Source organism: Eulemur rufifrons, chromosome 20, assembly GCF_041146395.1.
Source record: "Eulemur rufifrons isolate Redbay chromosome 20, OSU_ERuf_1, whole genome shotgun sequence".
Taxonomy (NCBI): Eukaryota; Metazoa; Chordata; class Mammalia; order Primates; family Lemuridae; genus Eulemur; species Eulemur rufifrons.
Window position 1 is genome coordinate 35,855,766 of NC_091002.1, and position 18,531 is coordinate 35,874,296.

The window sequence follows — 18,531 nt, forward strand, 5'->3', positions numbered from 1 at the left end:
CTCCCTTTCCTAATCCAATTCATTCTGAGCCCGTATATATTTAGAAGTGCAAATGACATTTAAATCTGTGCATGTAAAATTTAAGATAATGTAATCAAGAATTGCATATACGATATTTTTCAATAATTAAGAATTTGGTCAGTGGGAGGGTGAAACTGTTATCTGTGATGGCAACTCATGAGAGAGATTAGTTCAACCAAACGGGAGGGGAAAAAAGGCAAGCTAGTTATTTCTAGGTATTTTGAAATTTAATTTGCTGAGCAGTAAAGTGGGGCATCACATTTAAAAAGAGGCTTATACTAATAATTTTCTTTGGTGAACTGAAACATTAGCATACTGGTTCAGATGGCAGTTTTCAGGCTGAGGAGCAACATGGAATGTTTAGGATGCTATTATGGCATTCTCTTATTTAAAAAGTATTTACTGAGTAATTCATGTGTACCAGGTACTATTCTGAGTACAGGATACATAGTAATAAGCAAGACAAAGAACTTTTATTCCGTTATGCAGAGACAGACAGTAAACAAATACAGATCAATATGATTTAGGGAGTTATGTGGGATATGAGAAAGACGAACACAGTGTGATAGGATAAGTGATGGAAGAGCTGAGTTAAGAAAATCATCTCTGAACAGAACTACTATATGATCCAGCCATCCTACTACTGAGTAAAATCCAAAGGAAATGAAATCACTATGTGGAAGAGAGAGCTGCACTCCCATGTTTATTGCAGCTCTATCCGCAATAGCCAAGATGTGGAACCAACTTAAGTGTCAATCAGCAGATGAATGGATTAAGAAAATGTGGTATATATACACAATGGAATATTATTCAGCCACAAAAAATAAAACGCTGTCATTTGTGACAACATAGATAAACCCAGAGGATATTACGTCACATGAAATAAACCAGACACAGAAAAACAAATACTGCATGATCTCACTCCTGTGTGGAATCTAAAGAAGCTGATCTCATAGAAGCAGAGAGTAGAATAGTGGTTACCAGAGGCTGGGGAGAGGAGGAGGGCGGATAGGGAGAGGATAGTCAATGGGTACAAAGTTACAATTAGAAAGGAAGACCAGTTCTGGTGTTCTATTGCACAATAGGGTGACGCTAGTTAACAATAATGTATATTTCAAAATAGCTAGAGGATAAGATTTTGAATGTTCTTACCACAAAGAAATGCTAAATGTTCAAGGTGATGGATTTGCTAATTACCCTGATTTGATCATTACTCAATGTAGACATGTATCGAAACATGATATTGTACCCCATACATATGTGCAATTATTATGTGTCAATTAAAAATAAAATAAAACTTTAAAAAATAAAATAAAACTTAAAAAAAAGAAAATTCTCACTGAGGAGGTAAGACTTGGAAGGATAAGAAGCCAGCAACAGCCTTTCAGAAATCAGGTTTGTCCCTTTATTTTCCCTCTCCTCTATGTGTCTCCCTTGCCATTCCAAGTTGATTCTGTGAAAATAAGAATCAACTATTTAACCTATTGGTGCATTCCAAGTTAATTCTTGCAACTAAATGGTAAGTAACCACAACACTTTGCAGCTCTTCCCATAATAAGGAGAAGCCCATTTCCCTACCCCTTTAATCTTGCTGGCCTTGTGTCTTGCTTTGGCCAAAAGAATGTGGCAGAAGTGATTTGTCAGTTCTGAAGCAGACCTCGAGGGACTTCTGCTCTTGTGTTCTTAGAGCTTTAGACTGCCATGTGGAAGGCTTGGGCCCGTTGGCTGGAGGATGAGACCACATGGAGAGAGGCTCCAGTCATTCCACCTGTCACAGATGAAGCCATCATAAACCAGCCAGTTCTGGCCAATACTCCAGCTAACTGCAGATGCATGAGCAAGCCCAACTAAGATTAGTTGAGCCTGGCCCGCATGAGCAAGCCCAACTAAGATTAGTTGAGCCTGGCCCAAACTGGAATGGCTCAGCTGAGCCTGGCCAAAACTGTTGACCCACCAAAATCATGAATTAAATAGATCATTGTTGTTTTAAGCCACCTACCGTTGGGAGTGCTTTGTTATACACACTAAGCTAACTGATACATAAGCCAATCAGTCTTCCATTTTGAGATTTTGATTGGAGCCCTCCTGTAAGTTCAAGGTCATTAGGCTGAGGGAAGCAGAAAGGACCGAACTGTGCTTGCACTGGAGAGTGCCTGAACCACTGGGATGGTTCTGGCATTAAACTTGCCTCCTTAGGATATCTGGATGGGAAGCAGGGGGCCCAACCCACTATCAGAAAGTTACAGCTGAAGGAACTTGAGAGATCATGTCATTCCTTCTTCTTCATAAATGCAGAAACAGATTTTAGAGGCCTTTTTTTTTTTTTTTTTTTTTTTTGCCTGAGTCAAAAGGAAAGTTTAATGGAAAGAGCCCAGTATTTGAATTCTGCGGGCCTGAGTTCAAATTCTGCTTCTTAAACAACCCCAGCTGTGAGCCTTGAAGCAATTTACTTTCTCTGGCCAGCCTCAGCTCCTCAACTGCAAGACAGATACGATAAAACCTCCGTGAATAAGCCCAATGGAGAGGCTGCCTGGCTGTTGCACCACAGCCCCGGAATCCTTCAGTGCCAGCCCCGGGGGTTGCACTTCATCTTCACCCGGAGGCAGCTGCAGCTCCATCTGGTGGTCACGGTGGCTGGAGCTGCCTGGAGGTACTTGGTGGGGTTTTACTGTACTATGCAAAGATTGGTGTGTCTTTCCTACTGCTGAGATTTGGGTTCCTTCCCACCCAATCAAATTTCATGTTTACAGAAAAAGAGGAACTCTTTTCCTAGTTATGCATCCTATAATTAACATGAGAAACACACTACAGGCTGAAATCTGACACTGGAGTAATATTATGAATCTAAAACTTCCCACCTACACCTTGATTATGATTAGGATACAAAAATCTGAAGATCTTCAACGGAGCTGTCTTGGGATGCATATGCTTAAATTGCTACCTATTTTATCACATTTTATGAAATTAACTTTGACATTTACCTGATGTTTACTGTATCTCATATAAAATAAGAATTATAGTACCAAAGACACATTCATAAAATAACAATATAAAGTGAAATGGAAAGTAATTACAGATCACTTTTTTATGCAACAGCCTTATAAAATAGTTGTTTTTATCACTTATGCAGGGGGACTATGTTGAAATAGCACATGTTCCATTGAGACAATGAACACGTGGCTCCTATAAATGACAAGAGCTGCAAAATCATCTTTTAATAGGACTCTCAGTTACTTCCCAGGTTTGTAATGATCTAGGGCCTTGGAATCACTATCAGAATCTAGGCAAGAACTCATTCCATGGCCCTGGCATCTTAGAAGAATCCTGTGTAGGTCAAGTATTTCTCCACTATAAATTTGAATGGTTAATTAACCTTCTAACCTCACAGGGGTAAGGTAAGGTTAAGAAAAATGAATAAAAAGAGCTTTGAAAATTTGTAAAGATACTTAATATATTTTTAATTATGTTAAATGCAGCCAGTCCTCTGCTCTAGCCAAATGGGAATTAAGTTGGTCTTTAGACCCCGTAGCAGGAAACTCAAAGGTGAACTTTCTGCAGCTGGCCTTTGGGGAAGGGGAATATTCAAGACCCGCAGGTGGAGGTATTCTCCTCACCTAATCCCAGCCCAACAGTTTGTGTGGGTGGGAAAAGGCTAGATTTTGTGAGAACATGGATACTTCCCTGCCCAGCTGCTCCTCAGAAGTCGCAGGGTAGGCCCTTTGTACCTGAAGGTAGGTAGGAAAGTGCTCCCTTTGGTGAACTTTCTTCCTCCTAAGAAGCTGGGAAGCAGATTTGACCAAGGAGGCCGCAGTGGGCTCTCCTTAACCATTTTTCCACTTCTCCCTCTGTCCCCCTTCAATACTCCTTTAGCCTCCCTCCTCACTGTCTTCCCCAACCCGTATGACTGAGTCTTGAGATTGACTTACGTAGTAATCTTGATCTAGACCTTTCCTCCCAATTAGATGTAATTGTCCAAGAGATACCTAGGAGCAATGATTTTGAAATTGGTTTTAGCAGCAGTATTACTTTAAATAAAGAAAAGAAAACATTTACATGGTGATTTTTACTTTAGTATCTAAATTCAATTTGATGCTGTTGACATGTCTTGAAAGAATCAGGGAAACCTTCCAGACTGTATTTTTTATTGGGTAATTGGTTGCTGCTGGGCATATGGCTTCCTTGGTGGCGGGAAGCCGGCCTGCTGGTGTACAGCAACACCCAGGCACATAAACCTAGGGGCCTTAACTCTTGGCTATCAAAAGCCACACAAATGCTGTCCTTGTAAGAGTTCATTCATATTAAAATTAACATTGGATGGTGCTTTTTTCCTATAATTAAAATCTAGGTTTTTTTTAAAAATGAATTTTTTCAGGAAGAAATGCAAAAATATTGCTATTACTATGGCAACTAGCTCTCTAGTAGGATGCAGGAACTGTAAGCACCAGGGGACAAAACAGGAGTGGGGCCAGGTGTCTCTTCCCCTTCCCATTCAGGATGGGGCACTGTTAATCCCTCCAGGACTCAGAGAAGGAAGACCCTTGTAATTTTCACATTCTAAAAATTCAGTCTCATCGGTATACATTACTTGTATCTGAACATCTCCTCTTTCTGCCAAAAATTTATAGTATTGGTATATGTCCCAATCCAAAATCTCACTGTTAGAACTCAGGTTTTCAGGTCTCTCAGTTAGTCTCACTTTTTCCACTGGAATACCTTCACTTTTTTCCAATTTGTCAGCAACTGTGAATACAAACAAGCCAGAGAATATCTAGAAAATACAGGCTGCAAGAGATAACCGTCAACTTAGAGAAAACACTGTTAGGCTTATTTTCTTAAACTGGGCAGAAATCTGGTTTACAAACACAGAGGGAAGATCCATGGGAAATAGAAATTTATTTGCTGATTTCTTTTTTTGTTTACTGGCTTCTGAGAAAAGTGCAAGAAATCTAGTTACTCTTTGCAACCCTTAGGAATACTGTATCAACATATATCAGACTCTACTGAAGATCTTGTCCAAGCAGGCTCAAGGAAGGACGAGATATTTTAGAAACCCCCTCTACCATTAACTTTTTCTAGCACTGAAACTACAATATAAGAGTAATAACTACCGATTAATTATTTCCTATGGATAGTCTGAAAATAAATAGAAGGATAAATATGCTTGAATATGCCTAACAAAGTATGTAGTTTAAAATATGTACAGAGTAATTCCAGTTTTATTAAGCATATGAAATGATCTTGTTATATATAGCATCTTAAATTTAAAAGTAGTTTTTTCCTCCTCCTTTTTCTTCTTAGATCCTAATAGTGCCAAAGATGTATGTTTAGATGTTATTCTGATTACAAAAATTAATCAAATGGACTTTACCTTATTCACTTTTTGGAAGACTTTTTATTTAAAACTCTATTATGTTCTTTGATTTGCAGTTGGTAAAAACAAAAACAAAACAACTCTATCGTGTAGTCTGGTTCAGTGATGTTCCAAGATGAAATGTTGCATGTAACTTTGAAAATGATTCTAGAAACATATATTAGCCTCGCACTCTATTTTTGTAGCAAAGGATGGGGTAATAGAGTAATGACTGCTTGACTTGTTCTCTAATGTGGTGATCGGTATCCCCAATAAATGTGCCTTACATTCATTTCTTTAGGAACTTTTAGCAAGTCATTCCATATTCTAACTGTTAAATTTAGAGGAACTGCTTAATATTTTTTTGTTGTTGTTTTGTTTTTTTTGCTGTATATTTGTTGGTGCTACATTCAAATTCTCAGTTAAGGAAAAGAAAGGAAAGGAAAGAACATTACAAGAACAAGTAAAACAGAATTGTTTGAGGATATATACTAACAAGAATAAAAGATGAGTACAGTCATTTAAAACTATTGGCAAAGTAGCTATTAAGGAAATAGAAATTCTACATTACATTAAAAGAATTGTATTATAACAGATGTTAAAAAGCATAGACTTCAAATATTTGCATAAATGTATGTCAACTGGTAGTCATTTATTTTTTTGATTGCTTGGCAAGTCTATGTTAAATTATGAGGATTACTCACTATAATCTGCCACCTTCTTGTAGTGAATTAGGGCAACTTCACAATTCTGTAGAACATTGATTCCTGACAAATATCTGTACCCCTAAAACACAGGCATATATATTCTTAATATTCAGATGACTCTGTATTTATAGTATACCAATTTGGTCCCAAGAATATTTAATTTACAAACCAAAATCATCTGGGACATCATGCTTCCTCCAGCACTTCCAAAGGTGTAATATATCAGTGCCTAAAGTAAAAAAAAAAAAAAAAAATTAGTCATCTAAATTTGAAACTCATACCATCAATTGCTTTTTTTATTCCTAGCCCAGTAATGACCCTTGAGCTACTCCAAAATAAATTTCAAATTTCACTCTCTTCCTCTGTAAAGATGGTTGCCATTTATTGGGGGTTTACGAAGCTGTGGAATCTGTGATAAGGGCATTGTATATGATATTCCATTAAATCCCTATGAAACAGATATTATCAACCTTCAATAAAGAAACTGAAATATGAGACTTTAGGAGACTTGTGGTATAAGAATGCTAAATGTCTCTGACTATTGAGGTGGTGCTTTCAACCACCACACTAGAGTGGGCCCCTTTACTTGAAGAGTAGACTCTCTATTTAATGTTGTTTTCAAAGAAATCAGTTTTGTTCCAGAAAAAAAAAAAGTGACCTTACCTTGGCTTGATCATATTCCATTCCTATTCCATAAGAAGACAAAAACCCTAATGCCTAAAGCAGAAAAGAAAAAACAAAACTCAGATCAATTTATTTCACAGTTATTTTTATTGATATGGATAAGGGATATTGTAAATGTCTGTCCCATTATATTTATAATTTGTATCATTTATTTCTTATACCATGACCAAGTATCTTTTTTATGCTTTTGTTAAGCCTGCAAGAATTTGGGAAAGATCACAATTGTGGGAGGTTTGTATAATACATAGGAACATAGCATAATTCTTACTCTACTTAGTATTAATATAAATTATATAATAAAACAAATGTCCTTTATGTACTTTCCTTTCTTAGAAATGAAACTTTCTTCTTTCAAATTTTAAAATTTGAATTTGGATATTTTGCTTCATATTTTTAAAATATAATGGGATGTAAAATATTCAAACAGTAAGAAATATATTGAATAAAGAATGAAAGTCTGATCATAGAGCAAGATGATAGAATAGGAAGGCTCAGACTGTGTTTCCCACAGGGACACCGACTTAACAATATATGCTCCAAAGATCCTTCATGAGAACTCCAGAAACCAGTTAAGAAGTCACAGTATACTAGTCAGGCTTAAAGCTAAGAACAGTCCATTGAAACAGGTAAGAAAAACCATTTCATTTCATCCATGATCACCCCTCCCTCGAGCCAGCACGGCTTGGTGCTAGTAGGGGAAAAAGCCCAACTGACAGCTTCTACTTTGGCAGGGAAAGAGAAGAGTGACACGTATGTCCAATGTTTTGGCTTTTCAGGGGGCTGCCCCGGTGATTGGGTTTTGTCTCACTTGACTCAGAATGCTGATGGAACCAGCATACTTTCAATCCCTGATGGCTGCAGAAAACAAAAGAGTTTAGTATCTTATTTCAGTGTCAGAGAACCTGTACCACAGACAGATACCAGGGGAGCAAGAGATATAAACTCTTGAAAAATGAACTTGCATACCTCTCTAATTGAGAAATTACACTCACAAACCCAGAGAAGACACATCCCCAGCAAAGATCGGAGAGGCTCTCAGAATTTCTAACTGTGCTGATTGGTGAAGGTCTTACCCTGTATGAAGCTAGTGTGTAAAGACTAGGAGAGGTAGCTGTTTTTTTCAAATGCACAAATCACAGCAATAAATAAATAAATAAATAAATAATAAATTAAAAATAACAAGGTACCCAAAGAAATAGGAAAACATCACCCAATGAAAGTATCAAAATAAATCTCTCCAAACAACCTTAAAGAAATGGCAATCAATAAATTACCTAACAGAGAATTCAGAATAATCTTGGAGAAGCTGAATGTACTACAAGAGAACACAGAAAACAAATGAAATCAAGAAAATAATGTATGAACAAAATGAAAATATCAACAAAGAGAAACATTAAAAACTCAGACATTTTGGAGCTGAAGAATACAATATTTGAATTTAAAAAACTCACTAGAGGGGTCAACAGTAGACTTGATGAAACAGGAGAAAGAATCAGTAAATTTGAACACAGGTAGAAATTATTGAGTTAGAGGAACAAAAAGAAAAAGGAATGAAGAAAAGTAAAGAAAGCCTAAGGGACTATGGGACACCATCAAGTGGACCAATATACATATTATGGGAATCTCAGAAAAAGAAGAGAGAGAAAGGGAAGAGAGGTTATCTGAAGAAATAATGATTGAAAACTCACAAATCTAAGAAAGGAAATAGACGTCTAAATTCAAAAGATCAAATAATCCCAACTCAGATGAACCCACAGAGGCCTAAACTGAGACACGTTGTAATCAAACTATCAAAAGCTAATGACAAAGAATGTTGAAAACAGCAAGAGAAAAGCCTGCTCACATACAAGGAAGCTCCCATCAGACTATCTGCAGTTTTCTCAGCAGGAACATTACAGACCAGAAAAGCATGGGATGATACATTTTAAATGCTGAAAGGAAAAAGCTATCAACCTAGAATACTGCATCTGGCAAAACTGTCCTTCAAAAATGAGAAAAAGATAAAGATCTTCCCAGTTAAACAGAAGCTGAGGCAGTTTATCACCACTAGCCTTAAAAGAATTGCTTTACATACACAGGTATATATAATTTTAATGGGTACTGCCAAATTGCCCACCTAAAATATTACTTGAATTTATGCTCCTACCAGCCAAAAAAGTCCTCAGAGGGTAGAGACAAAATTTAGCTTCCCTTACATATGTTAACATGCAATGTTCTTCTTATTTTTAATGCAATAAATACATATATTTAGAACTTTTGTTTTAATTTTAATATGGAAAATGCTGATAGGTATCAACAAATTAAAAATCTTTGGAGTCCTAGATAACTTTTAAGAGTGTAAACGGGTCCTAAGACCAAAAAGTTTGAGAACCTCTTCCTTGACTAATACAAAGACCTAGAATTAGGTTTCCCATATCCGTAGATATATGTTAGCAAAAGTATTGCCTGGTAGAAATGTGCCATTTTAAGTCCCACCCCCGCATGGTGTTGTATGCTGTAAGTTATCTCAGACCTAGGGAGAATGAAAGAGCCGATGCAGATGGAACACTGACAGGGCGGAGCCCTCGGAGGCCTTGTTGGTGGAGGCTCAGATGCCCAAAGGTGCCAAGTAAGGTGGAGCTGACACACAAGTATCGATTGGGAGTTGTATTCTTTTTATGACTTATCCTTGGAAGTAGTATAGCATTACCTCTCCTAATCGTTATTGGTCGAAGTAGTCAGAAGCCTACCCAAGTACAAGGGAGGGGAAATGGACTCCAGTTTGTCATGAGATGGGTTAATGTTCTGAAATAGCATGTGACACTAGAAAAATTACTGTGGCCATTTGGGGGAAAAATTTCCACAATTCTCAAACAAAAGCCAGAAGAGTATGGAAATATCCCAATTCCTCTCAGTTGTTAATCTACAGGTCTAACCCTTATTCTATCTATTTTTTCTTTTTGTAACAGAATATTTCAAACATATAAAAGTAAAGGGAGCAATATAACGAACCCCATGGTATCTATCACCCAATTTCATTGTCCATTATCAACTCATAGCTAAGTTCATTTATACTCACATTCATTTCCCCCCTGCCATCCAGTTTATTTTTAAGTATATATTAGACGATACATATTTCAGCTATGAATATTTCAATATGTACCTCTAAAAGAAGCAGTCTTTTGGAAACATAACCATAATACCATTATCCACCTAAAAACATCAATAGTAATTCCTTAATATAATCAGTCAGTAACTATATTTGCTCCATTGCCTTATAGATTTTCTTTTTCTTTTTACTTTTCCTTCTTTTTTAAACAGTTTTTTTTTGTTTGAATTGGTATCCAAATATGATCAATACATTGCAACTGGGTGGCATGTTTCTTAAGTCTTTTTTAATCAATACATTTCTTATTCATCTCTTTTCTTCTTGTCTGTCTGTCTTTCTTTCTTTCTTTCTTTCTTTTTTTTTTTGCTGTTATTTTGTTGTTGAAAAAATCAGATCATTTTTCCTGTGGAGTTACTCTTAGTCTGGATTTTGCCAATTGCAACATTGTCTTTTCTGTAAGTCGGAAGGTAGACTTAGTGTAATTTACTTAACAAGATTATCTCATAGAAAGTGTCAGGTTTTTTATCAAGAGGTGCGTAATTTCTCATCTCTGCTTTGTGATGTCAGCAGCCACTGATGACCATTGCTTATGTCCATTGATTCATTTGGGGATGTCAGCAGCCACTGATGACCATTGCTTATGTCCATTGATTCATTTGGGGTGGAAAATTGATGACATTTGAATTATGTCTTTCCTTCTTCATTTATTAGCTGAAATAATTCTATACAAAAAAATTTCCTTCATCACCTGATCTCTGAGGTATACTTTGTATAGAATAGCCAAGATAAATGCTGGATTCTTTTCCTTTATCAGTTTTCAAAATAATAGGAGTTGGTTCTCTAATATCCCCCAAGGTGATTAATGAGTGTTGTTTCTAAGCATCATTATGAACAAATGGATTTAAATATATTTTAGTTGTTTCAGTCCATTATGATCATCATTCATTTTGGTGCTTGATTGTTCCATCTTTGGCCAGTGGGGAGCCTATTGGATTGGGCTCCTCAGCCCCTTGGTCATGACCCTAGCACTTCCTGAAAGCTTCCTTCTTATCCAGTTAAAATAATGTTTCAAAATCATCTTGTACATTTATGCCCTACACCTGGAATTTGACATTTTCCAAAGATACTGGTTCATTTTTAGTGGAAAGGACTTCAGTTTTTCACTTGAAACATAATTCTTTTGATGAGAGAGGGTTAATATCTAAATTAACTTTTAAAATATTTCTGTCAAAATAATGGATGCACATGTATTAAAAATTAAAATTTGAGTGGGTCTGAAGAGCTTCTAATATAAGAATCGACGCCCTGCTCCTTTCTGGGCCACTCCTTATTCTTCTCTTCATAGACAACCACTTTTAATTATCTTAGTGTTTTCTTCTGATAATTACCATCCGTATGACTCTAGATAAGTCATTGCTACTACTTGCTGTTACTTAATTTATACATTGCACACATTATCTGTAAATTTGCTATGATAGATGATGATTTGGGTCATCTACAGCACTTTATCACCTTTCCTCCACCCGTTCCTCCTTTAATAGAGTTATAACAATATTTTTTGTCAGGACTTAATTGTAAAAGTCTGTTTTGGGGTTTCTACCATTTTCAAGATTCTACTCATTTGGAGCCTTATCATTTCTGCCACGATTCTTAGAAGTTCATCCCACACTCTTGTGTATGTCATTGGTCATAGGCCTGCCTTTCTATCCTTCACATGGATAACAATCTGGCCTTAGCTATTCAACGCACTAGTGGATGAAGTTATTTGAGGAGCACAGGGTCACAAGCACCGTGGAGCACTGCCAGAGACCTGCTCTCCCCTTGACACCAGTCCATTGCCATTACCACTCTCCGTCTACCACTATCAAGCCCACATTGGTATCTTTTTCATCGAGTTCATGAGAACAACACGTGAGACTTTGTAAAACATCTCCCTAAAATCGAAATACACCAAGGTCTGACAATCCAATTAAAACAGAAAAGGAATAATTTCTTAAACTTTTTCATTACGATTTCAAGTACAAAGAACTGTGTTACTTTTTAAACTAGGATATTAACTACAGAGTTCATTTCTCCAAAGCATAGTAGCTCTAACATGTGGCTTATAAGTATAATTTTTGTCATTTACCTAATAGACGCACTGAAAATTTTTTTAAAAATATCTTCTATGATTCTGCCAATTCCTCTAGTCTCAAAGTTTCCCTTTTTAGAAAAGTTGACCATAAAGGATATTACTACAAATGGACAGCATCTGAAATCCTGGTACTCCTCTAACCCTTGTAATATATATTTCAAATGGCTAAATTAGCTCTTTTTAAAGATATCTTTAGGCTGGGCATGGTGGCTCACGCCTGTAATCCTAGCACTCTGGAAGGCAAAGGTGGGTGGATCGTTTGAGCTCAGGAGTTTAAGACCAGCCTGAGCTAGAGTGAGACCTCGTCTCTACTGAAAATAGAAAGAAATTATATGGACAGCTAAAATTATATGTAGAAAAAATTAGCCAGGCATGGTGTCACATGCCTGTAGTCCCAGCTACTCAGGAGGCTGAGGCAGAAGGATTGCTTGAGCCCAGGAGTTTGAGGTTGCTATGAGCTAGGCTGACGCTACGGCACTCTAGCCCGGGCAACAGAGTGAGACTCTGTCTCAAAAAAAAAAAAAAGATATCTTTAGCCAATATTCGATTTTTATTTTTCTTACAACTCTTGGAAGGTTTTGATTCTGCTCAATTTAGAATATGGTTTAGTTATGCAGAAACTTTGACAGTAAACAAACATACTGACCTTTATATAAGAAAATGAAGAGACTTTCTATTCAGTTGGGGCTGTATTTTAAGAGGCTTTCACCAACAGTATATCATTTTGTGCAGAGCCTAGAACATTTTTTGTCCTGATCCTCCTGGAGAAATCTGTGAGCTCATGAAGTTGTGAAGTGGGTTGTGTGGGAGTTAATTTCCATTCTATGGGGAGAGGAGTGTCCCTCTGTGTAAAGCTCTCTAAAAAGTACAGACTAAAACCATGATTTTACCAGCTGCAAATAACGGACCCAAGGCTACGCTTCCTCTCTCTTTAGCAGAAAAATAACAATGGGTGATTTTGAATTAATTCTCTGGAGTGCTCAACTTTCTAACTTTCTTTCTTTCTTTCCTTTCTTTCTTGTCCCTCCTTTCTCTTCCCTCTTCCCTCTTCCGTCTTCTGTCTTCCCCTCCTCCCCTTTATTCTCTTCTCTTCTCTTCCTCTTCTCTTCTCTCTAAAAAACACTACTTAAAGCATGCCAGGGCACTAGAAGAAGTCAAAAGATGTTATGGGCTGTCACTTAGTATATATGCTGATTTAGTCAGCACTGTCCTATTCCTTTACACTTGGGCATTGTCCCCTAACAACTTGACAATAATCAGTTTTTTGTATTTGGTCTTTTTCTGAGATAAGGGTGAGATGAAATGACATGGATTACAGAATGATTAAATCTTAATCCAGGAAAGGGAAATGTTGTGGGTTAAGAGAAACTACGTAATAGTTATGACATCCATAACAGTTCCAGTGGTTTTCAAAGGTCAAGCTCTGCCAATTAGATTGCTTATAAGACTTGATTCCTCAGCTCTACCACTGTGCTGTTTTTTAAGGATGTGTTATAGAAGCTGCAATTTGAATGAAAAGAGTTAAGTATAAATGATCTTTATTGAACTTTGCAGTAAATTACTCAAGTTCCATAATACCAATTTAAAAATTAAATATTCCTCCTTTTACTTTTTATATGAGAAACTGTTATTAAAGGAGAAAAAAGATTAAGCAATTTCCATTTAATTATGGTATGAGGCTTGAAAGCACCTATGATCATTATTTTTAGCTCAAATTGCATACCAAACAAAAGTGTGAATCCACCGTAATGAACAACTCAGATTCTGTCTGTACTCTTAATATAGAAAGAAAAGTAACATCAAGAAGAAATGCTCTACACAGGTAAGTCTAGAATTATCAAACTGATCATTAAGTTGACACTAAAAATGATTTTGTTAAGTAGTAGTACAGTGTGAATAGCTATATTCCCTCTATGAAACACTTCTATAATCCACATCTGAAATAAATGAAGAAAATGTGGATTGTGGAGATAGAATAATTCAAGAATCACAAAGTATAGTAAAATAGGCAGTCACTTATGTCTATCTCCTTTACATACCAGTTATGGTTATTTTTACATAATATTAATATTATAGAATGGATTTTCTTACAATTCATAGTAAAACTATTTTAAACCAAGGAAGTGCATGAGTCTAAGTTCAATAATTTTTTTCTGATATCAAAGGTAATACATACCCAGGAATAGAAAATGTAGAGAAAAAAACCCCCAGGAAAGTATTTTTAAAAAGAAAATTGTAGCCACAAATAGTACCAGCACTTAGAAATCACTACCATTAAATTAAGTTTTTAGGGTAATACAATGCAAATGATCCATTTCTTGAGTCTTAAAGCAAATGAGGTTTAATCCTACCTTCTTGTTTGGCAAATTAACAGACAAATTTCCTATTAAGAATGGCTCATCAGTATCAAGAAAAGAGTGAATCTTTCTAATTCTAAATTTCTACCTCCTGAATGAAAATCAGAGACATAAAAAATATATAACATATCTACCTCTAGCATGGGAAAGTACAAAATCTTACAGTACATCTTCTAGGGCATAACTGTTTGAAATTTCCTCAATTTCTACCATTTTCATGGAGACATTTCCATTAATTAATAGTTCTCATTATTCAGAAGATTCTTTGAAACCGACTTTGTTCATAACTTTAGTTGCTTTTGTTGCCCTTATTGGTATTTCCTTCGGTTTATTTGGATTCTTGCTAGGTAAACCATTCAAGGTGCATAAAAAGAAATAGTCATGCTTCCTTTCCTCCATCCAGCTTCGAAAGGGTCTTCTGTAGCCCAAAATTGCATTTCTTTACCCCCAACCCCTTTTATAATATGAATTCTTATCTTTTTTGTTTTTCTTTGTTAATTCAGGTCTGTACTTAGACGTCTGGCACGCCAGCCTCCTCCCATCTATTCTATTTCAGTATCTCTGGTTGTTCTTCCCTTTCCTCCCAAGAGATAGTGGGTGTCCTCATTTTCTCTCTCTCTTTCTCTATTTCTCTAATATCTTTCATTATCATTATCAGTCCACATTTCCAGCTTCTGTAGCCACATTTCTGCTATTACACTGTCCTCACAGTTCCCAACAATATTTCCTGCAATACAGGTGGGACTCCTATATCAGGCTGGCACAAACAGCTTGAGAAGAAAAGTGGTCACCTGGCCAGCTCTATTTAGAGAGTTGTGATCAATATGGCCTGTGGCCAGCCTGGTCCCAGCCACCAGCCATTGAATTAGGCATTGTTTGTGGCATAAAATCTCTTTAATAGTTGTTCTTTGTACAAGGAAATAAATCAACGGTAAGAGGATTTGCAATTGCAAACAGGTTTTCCTATAGTGATGAGAGAAATGATAGTTAAAATGTAGAATTGAATACAGTAAAGCATTGGAATTTAATCCAGCTATAGTGCAGGGTTCTCGAGGCTCCCTGCCCATCTATAAGTTAACACTGTGGTTATTAGATCATTGGGGTTCAGGAGGAAGGGAATCTGAGTGAGGAATACGAGTGTCCAGAATGTCAGGGAGGGCGTAAGAGGGGCTTGGGCAGAGACTTTCTGCCAGCCAATATTGTAGCATTTCAGTACTTCAGTAAATAGTATGGTTGAATTTTGCATTATTAGGTCAATGTCAATCTTTTGGGTCTGAGATATAAAGCCAGAACTGACTAATCTCAAAGACAAAGTTGTTGGGACTAAATTGTTATACAACACTATTTATTAATGTTGTTTAACATTCACTAAGGGATACTGCTGATATTATTTAGTTTCTACAGCAACCTTGTGAAGTAGTGTGGACTTTAGTATCAATCCCTTTTTCAGATTTGGGAAACCCAAAGTATAGAGAATCTTTGGTATTCTTCAAGGATGCAAAAAAAAAAAAAAAAAAAAAAAGAAAAGAACAAAAGATGGAGGAGCTATAATGTTGTAGTGTCTGAACTCAGATATGGTCAAAATTTCTGATTTGGGAACCCCTGCTCTGCTAATCACACCATGCTACCCTTAAAGTCTGTAGCTAGACATTTTCTATAACACTGTTCTAACAATGCCTGCTTTTATCTACAAAGATGGTATGATAATCCCTGGCCAGTGACCATGCATTGAATTGTTCCTCCCTGGCATTGAGTTAGCACTCAGCCAGTTACATTCTCCCCCATTATTTTCCTTAAAACCAATGGCAAGAAATAGATAGTTAACTGGGATTAGAGGGTGGTGTGTGGCCATGCAACAACCACACTAACTAGAGTAACACTAACTAGATACAACTGACTAGATAGAACCATAGTAACTAAAGTAACACAAACTAGATGCAATAACCACATGAACCAGAGTGAAACTCCAACTTTACCTCTAAAATCCATGTGTTTTTGGTACCATTCATGTTAATTTGGAATTTCTGTTCTGGGAGTAACATTTTGATCTTGCCCCAAATGCTTTATTTAAATATAGACAGGTAAAATCTTTGTTACTGCCTTTATACAATATTCTATACTCAGTGCAAATGTCACTTCATCCTTAAAGCATCCTTTACCTGCCCTAGGCAGAACTAGTCAGGCCCTCTTCTGTGCCTAAGCATTTTATACATACCTTAACTGTAGTCTACCTAAACTGTACTGCAATTATTTGTTTATAATTCAGATTGATCTAGAAGAATTTTGACCTATTAATCTTTTCCTCCCCATCAGTTAGATTATGTTTGGCACATAGTAGGTATCCAAGAAACAATTGTTGACTTAATTAATTTATATACCCACTAAAAATAAAATTCATATTCACTAGTTTGGAAAGGAATTAGGTGATATTGTTTTTAATGGTGGGAGTGATGATAATATTCGGTCTTTAGTAATACCATTCTTAATTATGAAGTGATGGTAACATTTGGTCTGTCTTGGAACTTTACATTTTTGATTAACCAAATAAGGTAAATGAAGGTTTAACAACTTTCATGTTTTATAATAACATTTAAAAATCTGTTTCTTGCATTATTTCTTGAAATACGTAATTTCAAGAAAAATCCCCTGAGGTAAAAGCAGTACTGAACAACTTTAATTAAAATTATATGGATCTTTAAAGTGATGATGTTGATCTGTATATATTAACATGGAAAGACATCTATGATATATTGCTAAGTGAATAAGGAGCAAGTTAGGAAGTAGCAACTAAAGTATTATCTATGTGAAAAAAATTCTATGTAGTCATAGAAAAAATTCTAGAAAAATAATAGTGGGGAGTAATAATATTATTTATACCTTCCTCTTGTCTAACTGAAACTTTGTATCCTTTGACCAGTATCTCCGCAATCCTTGACCTTCCCACATATCCTTTCTTTATAATGAATTATCACAATGTTCGAGGTACAAAACTAAGTGCCTTCACACATTATTTTAATCCTCACAATAACTCCATAAATGCATTCATCACTAATTAATTTATTCCTCCTTCAACTTATATTTCTTATCCCAGGCACTGTGCTAAATGTTAGAGCATTGAACCAGACAGACACAATACCAATGTTTTCTCATTATCCTAACTTTACAGATGAAAATTAGGGAGGTTGCCGCACCTATGAGGGGTCTTCTGGTCCAACTTCTTCTGGTCCAACTAAACATACAGATTCACACTCCTATAACCGATATCTGCCCTGAGTCTACTCACATGGATATGGCACAGGAACCAGTGTGCCAGCAGGGCAGCATGGGGCTTTCTTTCTGTAGGAGTCCTTACAGCAATTCATACAGTCCTCCAGGAGCTATTGTCTTTGGTTCCTCAGAAGATGGCTCAGACGCAAGGAGATAAGACCCACATTGGGCAGATGCAGGAGCCACCCTGACGTAATAGCCTCATTCCTCATGGAACAAGCCACAGGAACAGTATCCAGGGCACCCATAATATAGTACTATCACCATCAGGTATTTATAGTTCATTATAGTTTCCCCCAGGAAATTAGAGGTCATTTCTATCATAAGCAATCTTAGCTAAAAACAGTTAGTATTTTACTTGTACCAAATTACCAGAGAAACAGAACTCGAGAGTAAAACAAAGGTCAAATTCTCATGCATAGGAAGGGGAAAAGGTCTTATTAAGTAGCTTATTCAGTAAGCAGTGCAGAGTAGATTCAAACTTAGGTCTGTTCCACTCCAGAGTCTAGCTTCTGAACTTTACTAGATGGTAACAAAAATGATTTTTTTTGGGGGGGAAAAGCTTTTAGATTACTTTTTTTTTTACACTTTTTGAATTCCCAGATTTTTTTGGTTAATGGGCATGAATTTCTTTTGTAATCAGAAAAGTTTTCATTAAAAAAAACTATAGCAACATGAAAGCATGCTTTTGCTATAGCATTAAGTGGAAATAGCCAGAAACAAAATGATACGTGCATTTGCAATGTGATTAGGATGATGTGAAAAGAGAGATGCACAAAGGAAGAAGCTAAGCAAAAATACAAAGCAGTCCCAACAGTAGTAGAGTCAGGATGGTTGGCTTGCAAGGGGCTTTTTTCTCCCCTAGATTTCCTATGAAATGGTTATGTTATTCTTAGAATATGATGGAATACATTCATTCAATA

General features: G+C 36.3%; 1 protein-coding gene across 2 annotated transcripts in view; it reads right to left on the reverse strand.

Annotated features, from left to right (window-relative positions):
* SEL1L2 (SEL1L2 adaptor subunit of SYVN1 ubiquitin ligase) overlaps nucleotides 1–18,531 on the reverse strand; it is a 99,568-nt gene that overhangs the window by 26,886 nt on the left and 54,151 nt on the right. For both annotated transcript variants that reach the window (XM_069496118.1, XM_069496117.1), the window contains exons 6-10: nucleotides 6,742–6,795; nucleotides 6,248–6,307; nucleotides 6,076–6,157; nucleotides 4,607–4,761; nucleotides 3,948–4,004 (exon numbers count right to left, since the gene is read on the reverse strand). In XM_069496118.1, the coding sequence (XP_069352219.1) occupies nucleotides 3,948–4,004; nucleotides 4,607–4,761; nucleotides 6,076–6,157; nucleotides 6,248–6,307; nucleotides 6,742–6,795 (408 nt within the window). The remainder of the gene's footprint in view (nucleotides 1–3,947; nucleotides 4,005–4,606; nucleotides 4,762–6,075; nucleotides 6,158–6,247; nucleotides 6,308–6,741; nucleotides 6,796–18,531) is intronic.